General features: G+C 40.7%; 2 protein-coding genes across 6 annotated transcripts in view; one reads left to right on the top strand and one right to left on the bottom strand.

Annotated features, from left to right (window-relative positions):
* The first annotated feature begins 423 nt into the window (after positions 1-423).
* Positions 424-16,958, top strand: part of MAP3K19 (mitogen-activated protein kinase kinase kinase 19) — an 18,264-nt gene continuing 1,729 nt past the window's right edge. The window contains exons 1-10 of the mRNA XM_050340409.1: positions 424-629; positions 3,206-3,276; positions 3,790-3,874; positions 4,615-4,856; positions 5,507-5,550; positions 6,734-9,166; positions 10,140-10,289; positions 10,503-11,200; positions 12,436-12,523; positions 14,444-16,958. The exon at positions 14,444-16,958 is cut by the window's right edge and continues 1,729 nt beyond it. Coding sequence (XP_050196366.1) covers positions 3,237-3,276; positions 3,790-3,874; positions 4,615-4,856; positions 5,507-5,550; positions 6,734-9,166; positions 10,140-10,289; positions 10,503-11,200; positions 12,436-12,502 — 3,759 coding nt within the window. The 5' untranslated portion in view covers positions 424-629; positions 3,206-3,236 and the 3' untranslated portion in view covers positions 12,503-12,523; positions 14,444-16,958. The remainder of the gene's footprint in view (positions 630-3,205; positions 3,277-3,789; positions 3,875-4,614; positions 4,857-5,506; positions 5,551-6,733; positions 9,167-10,139; positions 10,290-10,502; positions 11,201-12,435; positions 12,524-14,443) is intronic.
* The window catches only part of CCNT2 (cyclin T2), a 24,525-nt gene continuing 20,849 nt past the window's right edge, over positions 13,283-16,958 (bottom strand). For all 5 annotated transcript variants that reach the window (XM_050340440.1, XM_050340437.1, XM_050340439.1 and 2 more), the window contains one exon: positions 13,283-16,958. This exon is cut by the window's right edge and continues 3,173 nt beyond it. The gene's annotated coding sequence lies outside the window, so the exon portion shown is untranslated.

Here is a 16,958-nt window from a genome sequence, read left to right as displayed (position 1 = left end):
CTGAGCCCCACCGTAGCTTTTTCACCCTTTCTTCCCTCTTAGCACAGTCTTAGAAGAAGAACAAGAAATATCCTTAAAATCTTCTGTTTACGGCTGCCAGAAACGGGATTAAAAATAGTCAAGACTAACGTGGAGCGTCGAGGTGAGGGGACTGAAGGCGAACTTAAAATGATGTAGAAACAGATAAGGTATTAAAAGCATTACAAAAAGACAAACAGAAGAGAGGAGTAGGGTTTTCTTTTGCGTGCTGGGGGAGCTGCCCAGTGATTAGAGTTTAAACGGCGGCAGCGTTTAGCTGTGTTTGTTTTCACAGGTCACTGCTGCTCTTTGAATTAAAAAAATCCTCCAAGTAAAACACCCCCCGGGGGGGAGGGAGTTACCTCGGTAACATCGTGTAAACTCAGCAGCCTCGTGTCACAGGAGCTGCCCCGGAGCTCCGCAGTCAGGAAAACACGCCGAAAATCGAACCGAAAAGGTGTGTAATCAACACACTTCTCAATCGATCGAGTGTGTGATCGCTGTTGAATTGCTCGCTGGGCAGCAAAGGAAGGCGGGAGCGAGCTGAAAATGCTTTGTAACTTCTCTTTGGGTCGCTGCGCCTATTTCGCTCCTTGCCGCTGAAGCACCAGGTAAGATTTGGTCGCGCCTTTTCGCAGAACCCCCTCAGTTGTTACTTTGAAGTGCGTTTTGTGCATCCAAAAAAAACGTGCAGAGTTTGGAGAAGTTCGCCATCTGACTCTTACTAGACTAATGTAATGGGGTGAAAATTGTGATGGATTATCCACAGGAATGAGAAATCAAGAGCTCTTCCAAGCTACTTTTGCACAGTTCATTGGAATACCTTGATCATCAGCTATAGGTGATTCAAAGGTAGCTATCGGTCATTCCATTTTTCTTTGTTTCCTCTTCTGTAAACCAAGAATGACAGTCCTGCCTGACGTCTGGCTGTTATATAGTGATAAAATAGCACACATTTCTCAGATGTCGTATAAAATTATTGTAAAAAATTAATTTAATCTAGCAAATGCACGAGTCTGTTGGGAAGGCTGCTGCGTGTTTCCAAGTAATTCTTTATTTGTTTGCTGATAGAATCAGTAACAAAAGCCTAATTCTTTCCCTGACTAGCAATACTGAGTGGCAAAAGGCTGCTGAATCCAACAAAATCCACACAGGCCCTTCATTTCCAGAGAACTCTGTAGTGACTTTGAAATGAAGAGAAAGATACAAAACAAAGATTGTTACTTTCCATCACTAACTGGAGGAAAAGAACAGGGAGGAAAAGAACAGAGAGGAAATATAATTTTATAAAGAAATTAGCAACATAAGAGCCACTAGGTGTCCTATTTTTTATAGTTCTACTTATGGATTTAATAAACATCAACAAAGCTTTAAAATACCTTTCTTTTAGCCTGTCATGCACATTAAAGAACTTAATTCCTTTCTAGCACACCAGGGATACCTAATGTAATAATTTGACACTGTTATTCATAAATGTTTAAATATATATTCATTTGTGTACATGCAGACATATCATATATCTGAATATATCATTTATTTAATGTACACTACCTTATCTATTTTTTACTATAAATTATTTATTAAACAGCAAAGACATTGGTAAATATTTTAATACAGATATGAACTAATATTCATGATTGTATTTTCTTTTATTAATTTCAATCCACTGTCTTTAATTACCATTAACCACTGTCTTAAACACCGTAATTACAAGGTGTTCTTGTAACTTGAGAAACTGAAGTTCAGGATGTTTTTTAGAAAGAGTCCCAAATCCATCAAAACTATTAACTGAGATTAATTTTATTTCAAGAATTAGCTGTCTAGAATTTCAAACTTCAGATCCTTATACTTAACCCTCTCATGTTTCTTCTTTAAGAGTCTACACTTTGAGATTGTTCTGTGTTGTTTTATGCCACTATCACCTTATGGTCTGTTTAGTCTTGGAGTTGATAGTGGTTTTCAACAACTATCAGCTTTAATTTTTTGTCAAAAGATACCATTTCCTTCTGAAAGAAACTCCCTTTAGATTAGCTACAGTTAGAAACACTGAAAAAAATCTCAAAAATAAATATTCCCCACTGAATCAATGTGTTGAAAAGCTTTACACATTCAGGTAATTATCATGTTTTCTTTCTGTGTGATAGAGGTTGGGTAGCTTTGTAAGATGATATCAACATCTGTGGCAGGGGTGAGAAAAGGATCTGTGTGTTCTGCTCCACACTTTCATGCTTTGAGATCTGAACTGCTGTGAAATCTCTGACCCACTGCAGTCAGGAACAGGCTAGCTGAGTTCTCCCAGGAAAGTTCTTTTCTGCCACAACCGTGGTATTAAATTCCACTGCAACCAAATGGCTTTCACACAACCTGCCTTGCAGACCATGACTTTGCTGTCAGTTTGGACAAGTGGTTGGCTACTGATTCTTCCTAACATAAAGTGTAGAAAATAAATGTATGAAGAGAGAAAACACTTGCTCTTTTATTTTTCCTGAGATCAGCTCTTTCAACAAACTAACAACTGTTTGTAACGCTAATTTAATGCAAATTTCAAGGCGTGTTTGGTTTTATAAACATAGTACATTTTGAGTAACGTGTTTTTCTGAACATACAGAAAGATGCTTACAGAAAGGTACTCGTGGTTAGGATGCTATTCCTGACAATACAACAGTGTGAAGTGAAAACCAAAGTTTACTGCTGATAATTTAATAGGCCAACAGTCTCAGGCAGTGACTCTTGGCCATATAAATTCATTCAGAGGCCCAGCACAGCTCTCAGAAATTCCATGGCATCCAGAAAGGCAGTGATATAAAATCTAGTTATTTTTTATAGTGTGTGCGATTTTAAAATGTCTAAAAAATGTACCTTTGTAAATATTCAGAGATAAGATATTGCCCTTCATGCATTTATGAATTTATAATAGGGCTGAGATAAAGTGGGACATTTCTACTTGCTGATGTCAGATTTTTGATAATGTTTTCAGTCAAGTCAGTCTGGATAGTCTGGCTCTGTAGAAGAGAAATGCCCTGGACTGTTTGGTTCTGTGCATTCACAGGAAAGGGCACTGGAGGATTTTGAATAATTTCAGGTGCTTTTCAAATGTTTTTCTCTTACTTATGGCTCTGAAATATAAATTGCTGCTTTGTATTCACACCTGTGAATTGGCAATCAATTAACAGCCTGTTCTTTTCAGGTTTCTGGACCTTAATACGTTTAAGGACAGTATGTCTGACAGCCATCAAAATAAGAGGAGAAGCAAAAAAGGTAGTCTGACCAAAGTTTATGTGTATAAAGTGCAACATGAGGGATCTGAAGAAGGAAAAGTACAATAATAACTTGAAATCTGGATGTTTGTCAAAATTAAACAACCATAGCAAAATATGAAATCAAATTGAGAGTTACTTCCCTCCCTTGTAAAGCCCTGAGATTTGTTTTGGTTGTCATATTTTTAAATGCTCTACTTCTCCGGAGTTTCTGTCAATGTTTGTCTTCTACTGATCTAGGAGCTGTAACTGGAATTATTTGCAGATGTTCCTTGCTTTGATAGTCCTTTGAATTACTACACTTACCAAATAACTAAAACTAAATCAGAGTTATGCATTCACATTTCAAAAAAATATAAATTAGTCAAATGTAACATACTCTTGTTTTTTTCACTGATAGTTACTTCATGTACTTTATAATAATATTTTAATGCCCCAAAATAACCATGTTTACAATGTGTGACTGGTCAGTGAATTAAACTGCTGTTATGCAAATCCTGATGTATTGTTGCAGGTTGTGGAAGTGTTGGTGCCTTTCAGGATGCAGAGCAGACAATGGAAGAAATGCATCAGTCATACAAAGCTCCAGGAAAAACCAGGTTATTCACATTAGTATTTAATTTGCAGCTGGGTATGCACAAATGGAGACAAAGAGGGTGATAGTCTGTGAGTAAGGAAATATTTCCCAAGTGCCAGCCATTATATACAGCTTTAAATGTTGTGTGGTGTTTATCTCTTCCCAATGGCTGGAGGCAGGATGTTGCATTAGATGAACAAATTATTTGGTAGAATTTGTTTGAAAAAATAGGGGATGTGGTTTTACATCAGAATTTGACTTTAGGATAAACTCAGACTGTGTTTTTGGGTCTCTTTTCAGTCACAGTATTTATCTTTCTCCATATTTTTGGTTCTTCAGAAAACAGGTGGCAGGAGCCTGAGGCTCATCTGCACAGCCTGTGTTCCTTCAGGCAGGCCAGAGCATATTGTTTAAGTAACAAAGGCACATCTAGACCTCAGAGTTCTTCTGACACCCTTTCCTGATACATACTGGAGGCAGTCAGGTTTTGTCCAGCAGGGGAAGGTGAACAAGATGTTTTGCAGTTCCTGCTGTAGCTTGGTTAACACTGTCAGTCATTCTCACTTGTACTCAGTCTCTGGCTTTGCAATCAGATGCTTCCAGGGAGAGGTCCAGCTTCCCAGATACAGAAAGAAAAGACACTTTGGCACTCTTGGATTTTAAAAACTCCTTGTTCCCGTTATTCTCCAGTCATATGATTGTTTGAGCTGCTCCTTCCACTTGTTTTCACTCTGTATTTTGGTTTTTGGTTTTGCCTTCTAGCCAAACAGCACCAACATCCAGACCATGGCCAGACCAAGAAGTGGCACATTTTCCAAGTAAAAATCCATTTACAGTGCAGAGGGGACATCACACTTCTTTACCTTTCTTCCCAAAGAAAGGCAACCTGGGATATGCCTTTGACTTCAGCTTTCTGCTACAGACCTCGTGTCCAGAATACAACATTTTGAAGTCATTTGTGGATTTAGAGACTTTTCAGATAATGAAAGCACAAACACAACAAAGTAAGTTCAGTTTAAAAGTCACAAATCTTATATGGAGTTATATATTAGTTATCACATCAGGTGGCAAAGCCTTAGAAGTCCTTTTTCTTTAAACTTTAAAGCTGTCTTTATGTCAGGTTGACTTTTTCTCATAAACTTAAGCCATGCTAGCCCCCCTTCTTTAAATATATATATATATATTGCAGAATGAAGGAGATAAAGAGAAGCAATGACAAACTTCACCATTCTTGTTACTCTGTAAAACAAAACTGAGCCCAAAAAATGTAAATTTAACTTTCTGTACCTGGAGTGGGACCATGATGGCATCTCCTTCACTTTTCCCTCATACTGGCAATATTAATTAGCTACATACTATAATTAGCAAAGATCTAAAATAGTGAAGTATTTGCTTAAATTATTAATATCAAAATATTTAAAAAATATAGTACTTTATAGTTTTTCCTAGAAAATAGAATTGTAAAGTTCAGTATCACAATGAAATTTCGACCTGCAACATTTTCTGCACTGGGGATTTGTATCATAGTCCTAAGACCACTCATCAGACAGATCCTTGGCCCCCTGGACATCACAATTTGAAATTAATTTGTAAATGAGAATAGTAGCATGTTTAAGAACATCAAATTAACATTTCATTGGTTTTGATTTTTAAGGGCTAAATGTAACAATGCTAAAAACCAGGAACAAGAGATCTAAGGTAAGATGGCATTAGGTATAATCCCTGTTAAAAGTATTCTATCCTTTCAAAATCTTAAAAATAGAAATAAAGAAGTAATATAGGTAGCTTGCTTAGTCTGAGTTTTTTTTTTTTTAATAAATGTGAAGTATTTTTATATTGATTTTACATATATGTGTGTGTGTCAGCAAATCCTGAGATTTATATCAACAAATTGCCAGTAAGAGATTACTTCAGGGATTTTTGGAGGTAAAAGGTTGAAAGTTCAAGAAGCCTCTTAAAATAGAAATATGTAATTTAATTTAATGAATGAACATCCTATATGTTAAAAAAATTAGATGTCTAGTTTTGCCAAATTTAAAAAAAGCCCAGACAATTTTCTTATATTGAGTGGTAATTTAAAATTGAAGCTGCATTTTAAAACAGTCTTGCTATTAGATAATTACTGAAATTAATTGTATTAACAAATGAAAAATAATCTCTGAGAATTAAACGTATTTGACATGAAAATTTGTGATAAGTGTAAATGGGATTTTTGGACATAACTTGGGCTGTGATGATGCTGAAGGCATCTCATGGGGGATAAACTGAGCACTCATATCAGCGCCCCCCAGGCCAGACTGAGCCTTCAGAACTGTGCATTTCAAACCAACACACGTGGCTTTTCCTGGCATGTTCAAACCTCAGCTTGCCCTTGGAATGCCAACCAAAATTTCCTGCAGATTGCAAACTGATGTGGAACATAGACATGCAAATGAGTACTCCCAGCAGATGACTGTGTGATTATTTCTATTGCATCCATTTGCATGAAAATACACAGTATATTCAAGTTTATTTTTATTTCATTTCCTATAAAATAAAGAATAGAAGTCCTATTTTCAGGAAATTATTCTCATTGTTCATGTGAACAGTCACAACAAAGTGCTCCATTTCTCAGACCTTTCAAAGAGAGGTGGAACCTTCCACTGATGTGATGGGAAAAGAGGGAAGAAGGGAGGAATAATAAAACACATCCCCTACCCAACAAACTTCTGTGTTAGCAGCCATATGAAAATGGCCTTTGGGTTTATCCATTTACCCTCACTGGAACTCATGTGCAGATTGTGCCAATGCTTTCCAATGTGCCTAAAACTCTCAGTGATTACATTTTACCTGTATCTGTGTTGTAGCACATTATTAATGTGTTTTTTAATGGAAATTACAGTTTCATTTGCCACCAGTGACATGTGAGCCTGTAAGAACAATTCATCTTGCTCCTCTAGAGGATGGTATTGTCAATGAAAGCAGCAACATCAGAAATATTTTAAATATTATGAACTCTGTTCCTCAGCCTATAAAATCGGTTACCAAATTTTATCATCATCAGTTAGACAGCCTATTCAAAAGGCACAGTGAAAAGTCATCAGACTTGATTGTGGCTACAATTTCTGGTAAGTTCACTCCAGCAGAAGACCTGTGCTGCTTCAGCATGAGGAACTGCTCTAAGCACCCCAACAACAAGAAGGAAGGAATTCAAAGCCATTTGAAATACAGGGAGGCTGATGTAGGTGCCCCCACTGACAGGAATGAGCAGGTGGAGTTGCAGTGCTCAGTGGTTTGTGAGAACATGGATCCTGTGGGCCTGGCCAGGCTCTGTGGTGACACTCACCACCACCTGAGCTCAAGTGATGCTCTGGTCAGCTGTGGTAGAGCTCACACAGCATTTACCACCTCGAGCAGCAGCGATGCCTCGAGAGCTGGCAACCAGCAGAGGGGAGCAGGGAATTGCTGCAGCCCTGGCCCAGAAGAAGGAAACCCTGCAGAGGTGGCACTGGATTGTGCACCACGTGGAGGTGCTGAAAGTGCAAACTCTGGGCTTGGCAATCGTGATGTAGATCCTTCTTGTGGAAATGAAGTGACAGGGGCCTACCATGCCTTAGAAGATAATTCTGTAGCTGCAGTAATTCCCACAGTAGAAGTTCAAGATCCCTCTGGAAAACAAACAGAAAATCACATCTGTCCCTCTGAATCTGAAATGGAAAAAGCAGCAGTGTCAGAAGCAATTCCAGAAGACCAAAGTGAGCTTGTACCTGCTGTTCATGTTCCATTCTCTGAGCAAGAGCCAGCCAGGGAACCACACACTGCTAAACAACCCCCCCCAAAAGAGAGTGGTGGTACTCAGAGCTTCAGCGCTCTTGCTCACAAAGAAAGTGACAAAAATAAAAGAAAGATTAATAGAAATAAATATTCATCCAAATCTAAAGCTAATAACAAGCTAAAGATGTCTAAAGGCTTCGTTGTTTCTGATGAGATTACCGCAAAATGTAATGCCAAGAGTCAAATTTTTCCTTCTTTAGAACTGCCACAGGGGAAATCTGAGACTTCCCTGAAGGGTCAGAAAAAAAACCCTCAAGGAGACAAGGGTCGTTCTTCTCAAAGTGCTCAGAAACCTAAAAAGCAAAGTCTCTCCTGCAGCTGCAGAAGTTCAGCTGTGTTAAAGAAAAGTGTTACTCCACTTTCTCTGCCTCATGCACCATCTGCCTCCGATTTTGGAGACCTGAAATACAGTGACATGTTCAAGCAAATCAACTCAGATGACCAAGGGCCGGGGATTTACGAAATGTTTGGAACTCCCGTGTATTCCCACGCACGGGAGCTCGAGCGCCACGAGAGCAGGTTTTATAAAAGTCTTTGTTCTGCTCCCTCGGGGACAGGCACTGCCAGCACCTGCAGATGTACCTGCCCCAGAGGGAGGGAGAGCAGCAGGGGAAGAAACACTCCAAAGAAAACACATCCCAAACCGAAGCAGACGAAACCCAGCACTAAACAAAAGCAGAAAGGTTCAGTCCCAAAGGATGGAAGTACCAAGCTGAGTGACAGCAACACAGAGCAAGAGAAGGTGGTAACTTCTGATGCAGAGTTTCAAACAAACACGTCAAGGAGCACGGCATTGTCTCATGGAGACACAGACCACCAGCTTATGTCTTTAGAAGAGCTTTCTCAGTCAACCAAGCAAAATGAAATTTTTTCAAATTCAAACTTATCAACTATCAAAGAAGTTACTTTGGAGCAGTCTTTAGACAGCCAGGATGTGTCCAACCATCAGAGAGCTGCTCCCTGTAGCCAGGATCTTCTTCAGCTCAGTGCTGAAGACTGCAGAGACTGTGTTGCTGCAAGGAGCAGTCTGCTACCAACAGACCAGAACATCGGTGTGTCCCAGTGCAGGGGGGAAGGGGATGGTGGCAAAGGCCTGGAATCACACCAGGCCTCCTTCAAGTCTGTCCAGAAATGTGAAGCTTCATCCTTTTCAGATAGACTGGAGTGTCAATCCCCTACAGAGAAATCAAATCACAGTTGGACCAACACCCCCCAAAATAGTGTTTTAGCAAATGAATTGACTCAGCAGTCAGTGACTGGGACAGAAAGTGCTAAAAGCCTCAATTTCCAGACAAGTCAAGACACTTTGTCCTGGACAGATAAAGATGTAACTGATGAGTTGCTTTGTTGCCTGGCTGAGGAACTGCTAATGCTTGAAGAAAAAGACATCAACTCTGCAAGAACAAAAAATACAGGTTCTGAAATGCAAAGCACACCTACTGAAGAAGAAGAAAATATGATGAGTGGAGATGGAGCAATAGTAAATGATGCTCTAGAGAAGGTAAAAGTAATTTCTTGTAACTTGCTACCTCCTTTGAGTGGTGATTCACTCAAGTTTGGATGAAAGACAGGAAATATGTGCTTATTAAAGATCAAATCTCTTTTCCCTGGGCCAGCTGCCCACTGATTCTTCCAGTGCTAGGTTGAAGACACCCATGTTAGAGGCTGCATGTCAGGACACAAGCCAGAAGGTTGTTAGGCAGGTCAAGAATAGCTGTCAAAGCTTACATCATGGGTCCAGATAAATTGAGAAGTTGTTGTGAAAGCAGAGAATAGGTTGTTTTAATTGTAGAGCAGGTATAAAATGTTTTGGGCAAGGCAAAAGCTCTTGAGATCCTGAAGCTAAGGAATATGAAAAGACACTACAAACAGTGGTTGTATATCCAAAAGGGCAATTGCCTTGAATCTCTGACTGCAGCCAGGCACTTTTATAGGTATGAACTACAAGTATTGGCTTCTCAGGCAGACTTGAGGCTGTTTAATTAATGTTTAATCAAAACTTGGAGCTCACAAGACTCAGATTCTGGCCCCTAGGTCAGTTAAGAGCCATCACCTACCAAGGTGCTTATCTACCAGCACTGCTCCTCCTCTGCCCTGTTAGCTTTTGGGCTATTTAAATCACCAGTTTATAAGGGAATTTCTTTCACTACCTGTTGATACACACACTGTTATGCTTGTGCAGACACAGGTGCCAGTTGTACCTTCATTCTCACTGCAGAGATCCCTGGCTAGATGAAGGAATTACTGCCATCTTATTCACCTGGCCTTACCTAGCACAGCAGTTGTTTGGATGGGCTGGGTGATGTCTGTGTGTGTACATATGTGTGTATGTATATATATATATATATATATATAAAACTGTTGAGCAGAGCCATGATAGGAAAAATGATTCCTTACAAAAATTGTAAGGACACTGTGAAGCCTCTCTTTTCCTCTCTGCTTTCTCCCCACACTGACCAACATCCTTCAAGCAGAGTTGCAGTAAAGCCTTTTTGGCACCAAGTGAAGAAAGTGGCCTTCTAAACTTTGATGAATCTACTAAATCACCGGGAAGCAGCTTAACTACCCAGGATCCTATCAAGTGGACAAGAGGGGAAGTCCTTGGGAAGGGAGCCTATGGCACAGTAAGTAATGTCTGAATGTTAAGAGATGTGCTGGTTGTGGCTCAGCTCCACTTTTATCTCATAACTGGCTGTTGTCCTGTTAACAAATGACTTCAGTGTTTTGGGTTGTACAGTGAGACACGAAACATGACAAACACAAAGATACTATTTAAAATAAGTAAACACTCAGCTTTACCTCATGTTTCAATTTAAAAACTGCTGGTTTCATTGCAGGTGTACTGTGGTCTGACCAGCCAGGGCCAGTTAATAGCTGTAAAACAGGTTGTTTTGGACACGTCGGATCAACTCACTACAGAAAAGGAGTACCAGAAGTTTCACGAGGAAGTTGATCTCTTGAAGACGTTGAAGCACGTCAACATTGTAACTTACTTAGGAACCTGCCTGGAACACAACATTTTAAGCATTTTCATGGAGTTCGTTCCCGGTGGCTCCATTTCCAGCGTCATCGATCGCTTTGGCCCGTTGCCAGAAGTCGTCCTTCGCAGATACACCAGGCAGATTCTGCAGGGGGTTGCCTATTTACACGCCAACCGCGTGGTGCACAGAGACATCAAGGGCAGCAACGTGCTGCTGATGCCCAGCGGGACGGTGAAGCTCATCGACTTCGGCTGCGCCAGGCGCTTGGCCCGGCCCGGCCCCGGCGGCCCCCGCAGCGAGACGCTGCGGTCCGTGCGTGGCACTCCCTTCTGGATGGCCCCCGAGGTGATCAGCGGGGCCGGCCACGGCCGCAAATCCGACATCTGGAGCGTGGGCTGCACCGTGTTCGAGATGGCCACGGGAAAGCCCCCCCTGGCTTCCATGGGCAGGATTGCGGCCATGTTCTACATCGGGGCACGCAGGGGGCTGATGCCGTCCCTGCCCCAGGGATTCTCCGGCGCCGCCGTGGATTTTGTGCACGCCTGCTTGACCAGGTATGGAGAACCTCAGCTGAAAACTGAAAGGAAGGATGCAGACAGTTTGGATTGTAGACGCTGTTGGTGGGAGCTTAGGTGACATCTTAAATGTGCATGTCTCTATTGTCAGTGCTTAGGCTTCTCAGCTCTTCAGGAGAGCCTCTAAATAATAGTATATATAAAAGAGCTTTACTCTCTATAATGGTACAGAAAGACCCTCACAAATTCTCTCTTTGTAGGCCTTACACTCACAATTTACTTTTCTGTCATTTTCATGCAGAAACACCACTGAGTTTTAGAGAAAATGTGTGACAACTTTCTTTCATGTGCTTTTTTGATTCAGTATTGCTTGAGTTTGGCTTATGTCAGCCGAGTTTTTTTGAGGACAATACTCTACATGAAAGGGCTTCCACTTATTTCTTATCTTCTGCAGTGGAAAAAATCTATTATCACTGCCAGTCTAGGAAACACTTGAAACACAATCCTTATTAGAAACATCAAGTTCTCTATATAACAACCCCCAACCACCAGCATCCACCCATTATAAGAATTATTTTTGTGGTCTTTGTTTTGTTTTAAATATCAGCTGTGCCCCAGATGTTTAGATGGACTATGAGTTTCAAGAGCTAAATTCCTGACCTCTGTGTGTAGTTTTTAGAAAATTAGGAGCAGTCATTTACAGATCTCTAAATTTGAGTATACAAGAGAGAAGCATGTTATTTAGTGGGCATGGCAGAGATCCTGGGGGGCAAGAAACCCAATTTCTAATCCCTGGATTAGAACTGTTATGGAACGGTTCTGGTTCCTGTGAACCACATAACAATAAGAAAAACTGGGGGCTGTATATAGTGACATTATAAATATGCTTCAATTCAGTGAGAAGAGTGTTTAAAAGGTCTGTCACCCTGACTGATGGAGGATCAAATGAACAAATACCACTCTTCTTAAATAAATTTTTTGTTGAACCTGAAACAGCCAAATTAGCAGAATTATTCAAAGCTCTGCAAGAAATTTAGAGAAATAGAGTCTGATTTCTTTAAGAATAAAATTTTTCAGGTTTATAATTCATAAATTCCAACAGTCTTTTCCCCTGAAGCCTCCCTTCCTTTCTACCATCTTTATCAAAAAAAAAAACCTAAAAATGGTGACTGGAGAAATAAGGGAAAAAAAAAAAAAGGCTAATTTTGCATTTAGATTTTACAGTTCCCTCAGATGCACAGTACTAATTTCATGTCCTGATTTTTGAAATGCAGAGATCAACACGAACGTCCTTCTGCTCTGCAGTTGCTGGACCATTCCTTTGTGAAAGGCAGACAGTGAATTTTCCGAAACTCTTGCCAAGTGAGTACTCATTTTTCATATGAAAGATTTCCACTTGTGAAAAGAGACCAGAAGGAACTGGACTTTTAAGGGACAGCAGAAATACTGGAGAGCAGTTGTGTGCAAGGAGTCTGTTATTAGACCTTTGATTAAGCAGGCTCCAGGCTTCAAGCACCCTGAAGGTAAAAGGGATTTTATGTTTGAACAGACTGCCTTGTAGGTCGAGTTGTGCCTCTTGTCTCTTGTCCTGTCACTGGTAACTCTGAAAGTGAGCACTCTATAATTAGCTGACATGTAACAGTGTCCATCTGTACTGCAACAGTAATTGTAACAATTAGTAGAACTACCTACTACTAACTAACCAAAATGAAATAAAATTAAAAAGTGTAATTATATAGTAATAAACCAAAGCAAAAAAGCAGGTATTAGTATTCAGAATGTCCCGTTCCTATTAAGATTTCTTCCTATCAAAATGGGGTGAACTTTAAACCTTTGTGAGCACCCAGGCTCCAGGAAGAGATGCAGTAAAACTCAGCACCTAAAGCTGGTCAGAGATGAGCTCTCAAGGATTCAGGGCACTGACTTCAGTGCCAGCAGTAACATGAAAATTAGTGTTTTACAGAAGGGCAAGAAGGAAGTTCTAAGTTGTATATAAACCCAACTTTCCTCAGAGTGCTAAACACTTCAGTTTCATAAACAGCTTTCAAGCTTTGCTTTATTCCAGTTGTCTGATTTCAGAGAGTTGGTCTAAATTTTATAAAAGCAAAGAGAAACCAGTACTTCTGGCAAAATCCTTTATTGATAGTTTCTGTAGGCATAATGTCACATAATGACAGAACATAATGCCAGTATAAGAGAAATGCCAACATCACAGTAATCTTCCAAATTCAAGCAGTTAACAGTCCCACTTTGAGGAACACAGGTTGCTGCTCATGCCAGGAATCCATGGACACGTCACGTTAAGGGATCTTCACGTTTAAGTACCTTGCAGAGTGAAGGTGGGAGCCCTGGCACAGGAACTCAGGGGGGATGTACAGAATTCCATGATGTGCATTAATTCTTCTCAGATTAATGTAGTGTCTCCAGCAAAGCTGCAAAGTAAATATGAGGTTTTATTTAGCGTGAAATGAAGCTGAGATGACAGATACAAGTGGGGAAGAATGGGAATGCTCTAGAATATAGAGTTAATTAATAAAATATCAGCATTATAAATCCCCTTCCTTATGCACGACTTGTAAGCAAAACTAACATCTCTTGTTAGAGCTCTCCAATATTAAGGTTATTAGTTATTTGTAATTTAAGTGTCACATTTAATCCAGCTAATTACACTAACATTAGTTGGGAACTGAGAGGTTTGTAAAACTTGACCCCGAGCTTTTAATCAAAATGTGGAAGCACATTTTTGCTTTTGATTAACCAGATGTTGAGGTGGCAGTTCAAGGCCAGCACTTGCAATAAGTATCTCAGCCTAATCTGCTGCAGATCACGGGGGATGTGCCTGCAGCCCAGCCCGGGGCACAGCACAGCTAAACCAAGCAGGACAGCGGGTGGGGCAGCCTTGGGTCACTGGGCTGAGCTGCTCTAGTGGGACATTCTAGGAACCAAGTCTAACTTTGCTGTTTCTTACTTGAGGAGGTCACAGATTTTCACATCCAAACCCAGATGCCTAATTGAGGTGTCCAAGGTAGTCAGGAGAAGGGGTGCAAAACCTTGAAAGCTGTATATTCCAGGAGAAGTGACTCAGGGAGGAGGGTGACACTTGTTTAATGACAGTACTTGAGCAGGGCCAGCCTTACTGGTTTCAATCTGAAACCGGCAGGAGCCCATTACAATTCATGCCAGGCTGCCAAGCACTAGGAGGGTGTTTTGCTGTGACTCCAGGGTTCCTCAAGATTTAAATCAGGGAACCTGAAAACACACAGTTCTTTTGTGTCATTGCAGGGTACTTGCCAGTCCTGTCACACGGTATTGTTTGAAGCTCTGAGCCACTGCTCCCATCTCAGGAGCGGGGAGGGTCCTTAGGAATGCCAACCCACCTGCTTTACACTGGTCTTGGAACTACCAACAGCAATAGGATGTAAAAATTTGCATCTAAAAATACATCTACCTCTTTCCAAGGAAGCAGACACTGAGCCCAGAAAACCTACAGTCTCTTGAGATTATTTGGGTTCCAAATCAGGGCTTTTTCAGAGCTAAGCAGGAACTGATGCCATTTCTCCACCCCTCCTGTCAAGTCTCTGGTTCTTGCACATAAGCAGAAGGGAACAAGAGTTCTCCTGAGGAAGGGCCTCCAGTACACACAGTCCAGTGCCTTTTCTCCCCTTCTTTTCCCTTCTCCCAGGGACCTGCACCATGGGACAGCCTCAGAAATTTTACAGGTGTTGTCAAAGAACACAAGCTCTCAACTGAGGCAAGGAAAATGTTGCCATTATAGGTGCAGGAACACAGAGGAATCAAACCCAGCTATTGAAGGTCTAAGGTTAAAAATTGGATTTGGGTTTTTTATATCCATGTCAGGAGCCAGACAAAGGAATTCCCAACAGCAACTGGAGAGAACACTCCTGGCACTAGTGAACTACTTTTTTAAAGGTGTAAGAACTTAGGCATTCCAGAGGAAGGAGGAATTAATTAGCTAGTTCAGTTTGGCATAACTTCCAAGTCTTTGAAGACATTTACTTTTAGAACTGATTATTGGAACGTGCATTTACATCCCAGCTAAAGAAAGCAAAGTGTTTGTCCAATTCCCTTCCCTGCAAAACAAGGATTGGGAACCCTTCCCCCTTCAGGTCAGAGAGATGCTTGGTGTACAACTGCCACCCACCCTCACTGCTCAAATAACCACCCTCCCCTGAAGCCACCCAGCCCCTCCACAACTGCAGGGCACAGGGAGGGAGCAGCTGGAGAGGGCACCAAATACCTGATCACCAGCATGGAATGGGAGCACAGGAAACAAATCAGACTTCAGACTTCCAAGCAGTCTGTTATTTGACTGATTTGATCAAAACCAGCAATGTTTAGCCAATAACTCAAAGGGGAACTTTGTGTTTCCAACTTGCTTTGTAAAAATTCAACATAGGAAAATGGGATCATTTCTGCACAATAGAGGTGAGGTAGGGAATTTTATTGAAAATACTTTTTTTTTACAAGTTCTTAGAAATAAAGTTTTTTCTAATCTCACACAAACGGCTGTACCTCAAAAATGCAACTAAGCTATTATGAAACATTTCTATTTACAGTTAGCCAGAATGTACAGAACTGCCATGTTATGCAAATAGCCAAGGACCAGCTCACAGTGAGATACATCAGCCCAGCACTCCCACCATCAGGAACAGACCACAATTCAACACAGGAAAGAATTTCACTATTCTACAAACCTCAGATCTCACAAACAGGGAGATTTTTAATAGTGTTGTACCAAGGTCCCCACTACAGCATCATTTTACAAATTACATAATTCTTGTACTCAAATTTGTAACAAAAACTCTGTAAGAAGTGATGAACAAAGGAACAGTGGTGACTTTGAGCCTTTTATTGCATTTATTCAGTCATTCCTGTGTGAGGCCGAGGCCGATCCCATCAGTTTTCATTCCTTCCCCCCCCTCAGCCAGGCTGCCATTTACACCAGTCACTGATTTCAGTCAGGGCAAACTCATGGCACCTGGAGCATCTCCACTCAGCCCCAGGGCTCCCCACATGGAATTCAGTTCCAGACACAATGACACGTACAGTTTCACCTATTTACAATGGCATTGAAACCCAAACCCCATGAGTTTCATGGACATCCTTTACAGAGGAACCAAAACCCACTGTTTGGATCTCAATGTAGCATAGCAACATTTTGTCCACTATGATTTCACAATTTCCCAGAATCAAAACAGGAGATAATTCTTTTGAAACAGCACCTTAAGAGGAAGGCCTATGCTCATTCCAATGTATAATAGACAGGCACTAGTTACCATCCAGACATTTTAACTCCAGCTTGTGACAGAAACTGCTATATTTACAGTACAATATATTGCTTATCCAGAGTGGCTGTATAAGATGCATTTCATGGCACACCTATTTAAACAGACTCAAAAAGAAAGTATTGTAGTGCTTCAAAGACAAATTAAGACAGTTTCCTGCTATGTCATCTCTCTGCCCAGGCTCTGGTTTAGGACAGTCTATAATGCAGATTACATTGGTTACAAATCAGATCCAGGAGTAGCACTGAGATGGAAAGGAAAGGGACTATAAAAGGATAGAAAATATCCAACAATGCAGAAGTTTGTAACAAGAAGTTACATTCCCAATGTAGAAAAATAACCAAGTCAGTAGGGATAAGACAGCTTTGGATTTTGTACACGAGCCTCGACTTAAGCTAAGATATAGCAGAAAATGCAGTCAGGTTTCCATTTAAATATTCCTTAAAGTGTAAAAAAAGTATCCATAGTTCAAATAAAACTTATTCAAGTAA

This window comes from Myiozetetes cayanensis, unplaced genomic scaffold (assembly GCF_022539395.1).
Source record: "Myiozetetes cayanensis isolate MyiCay16 unplaced genomic scaffold, myiCay2020 scf9, whole genome shotgun sequence".
NCBI lineage: Eukaryota > Metazoa > Chordata > Aves > Passeriformes > Tyrannidae > Myiozetetes > Myiozetetes cayanensis.
Note: the sequence above shows the minus strand (reverse complement) of the source record. Positions and strands in the feature narration are given on the sequence as shown.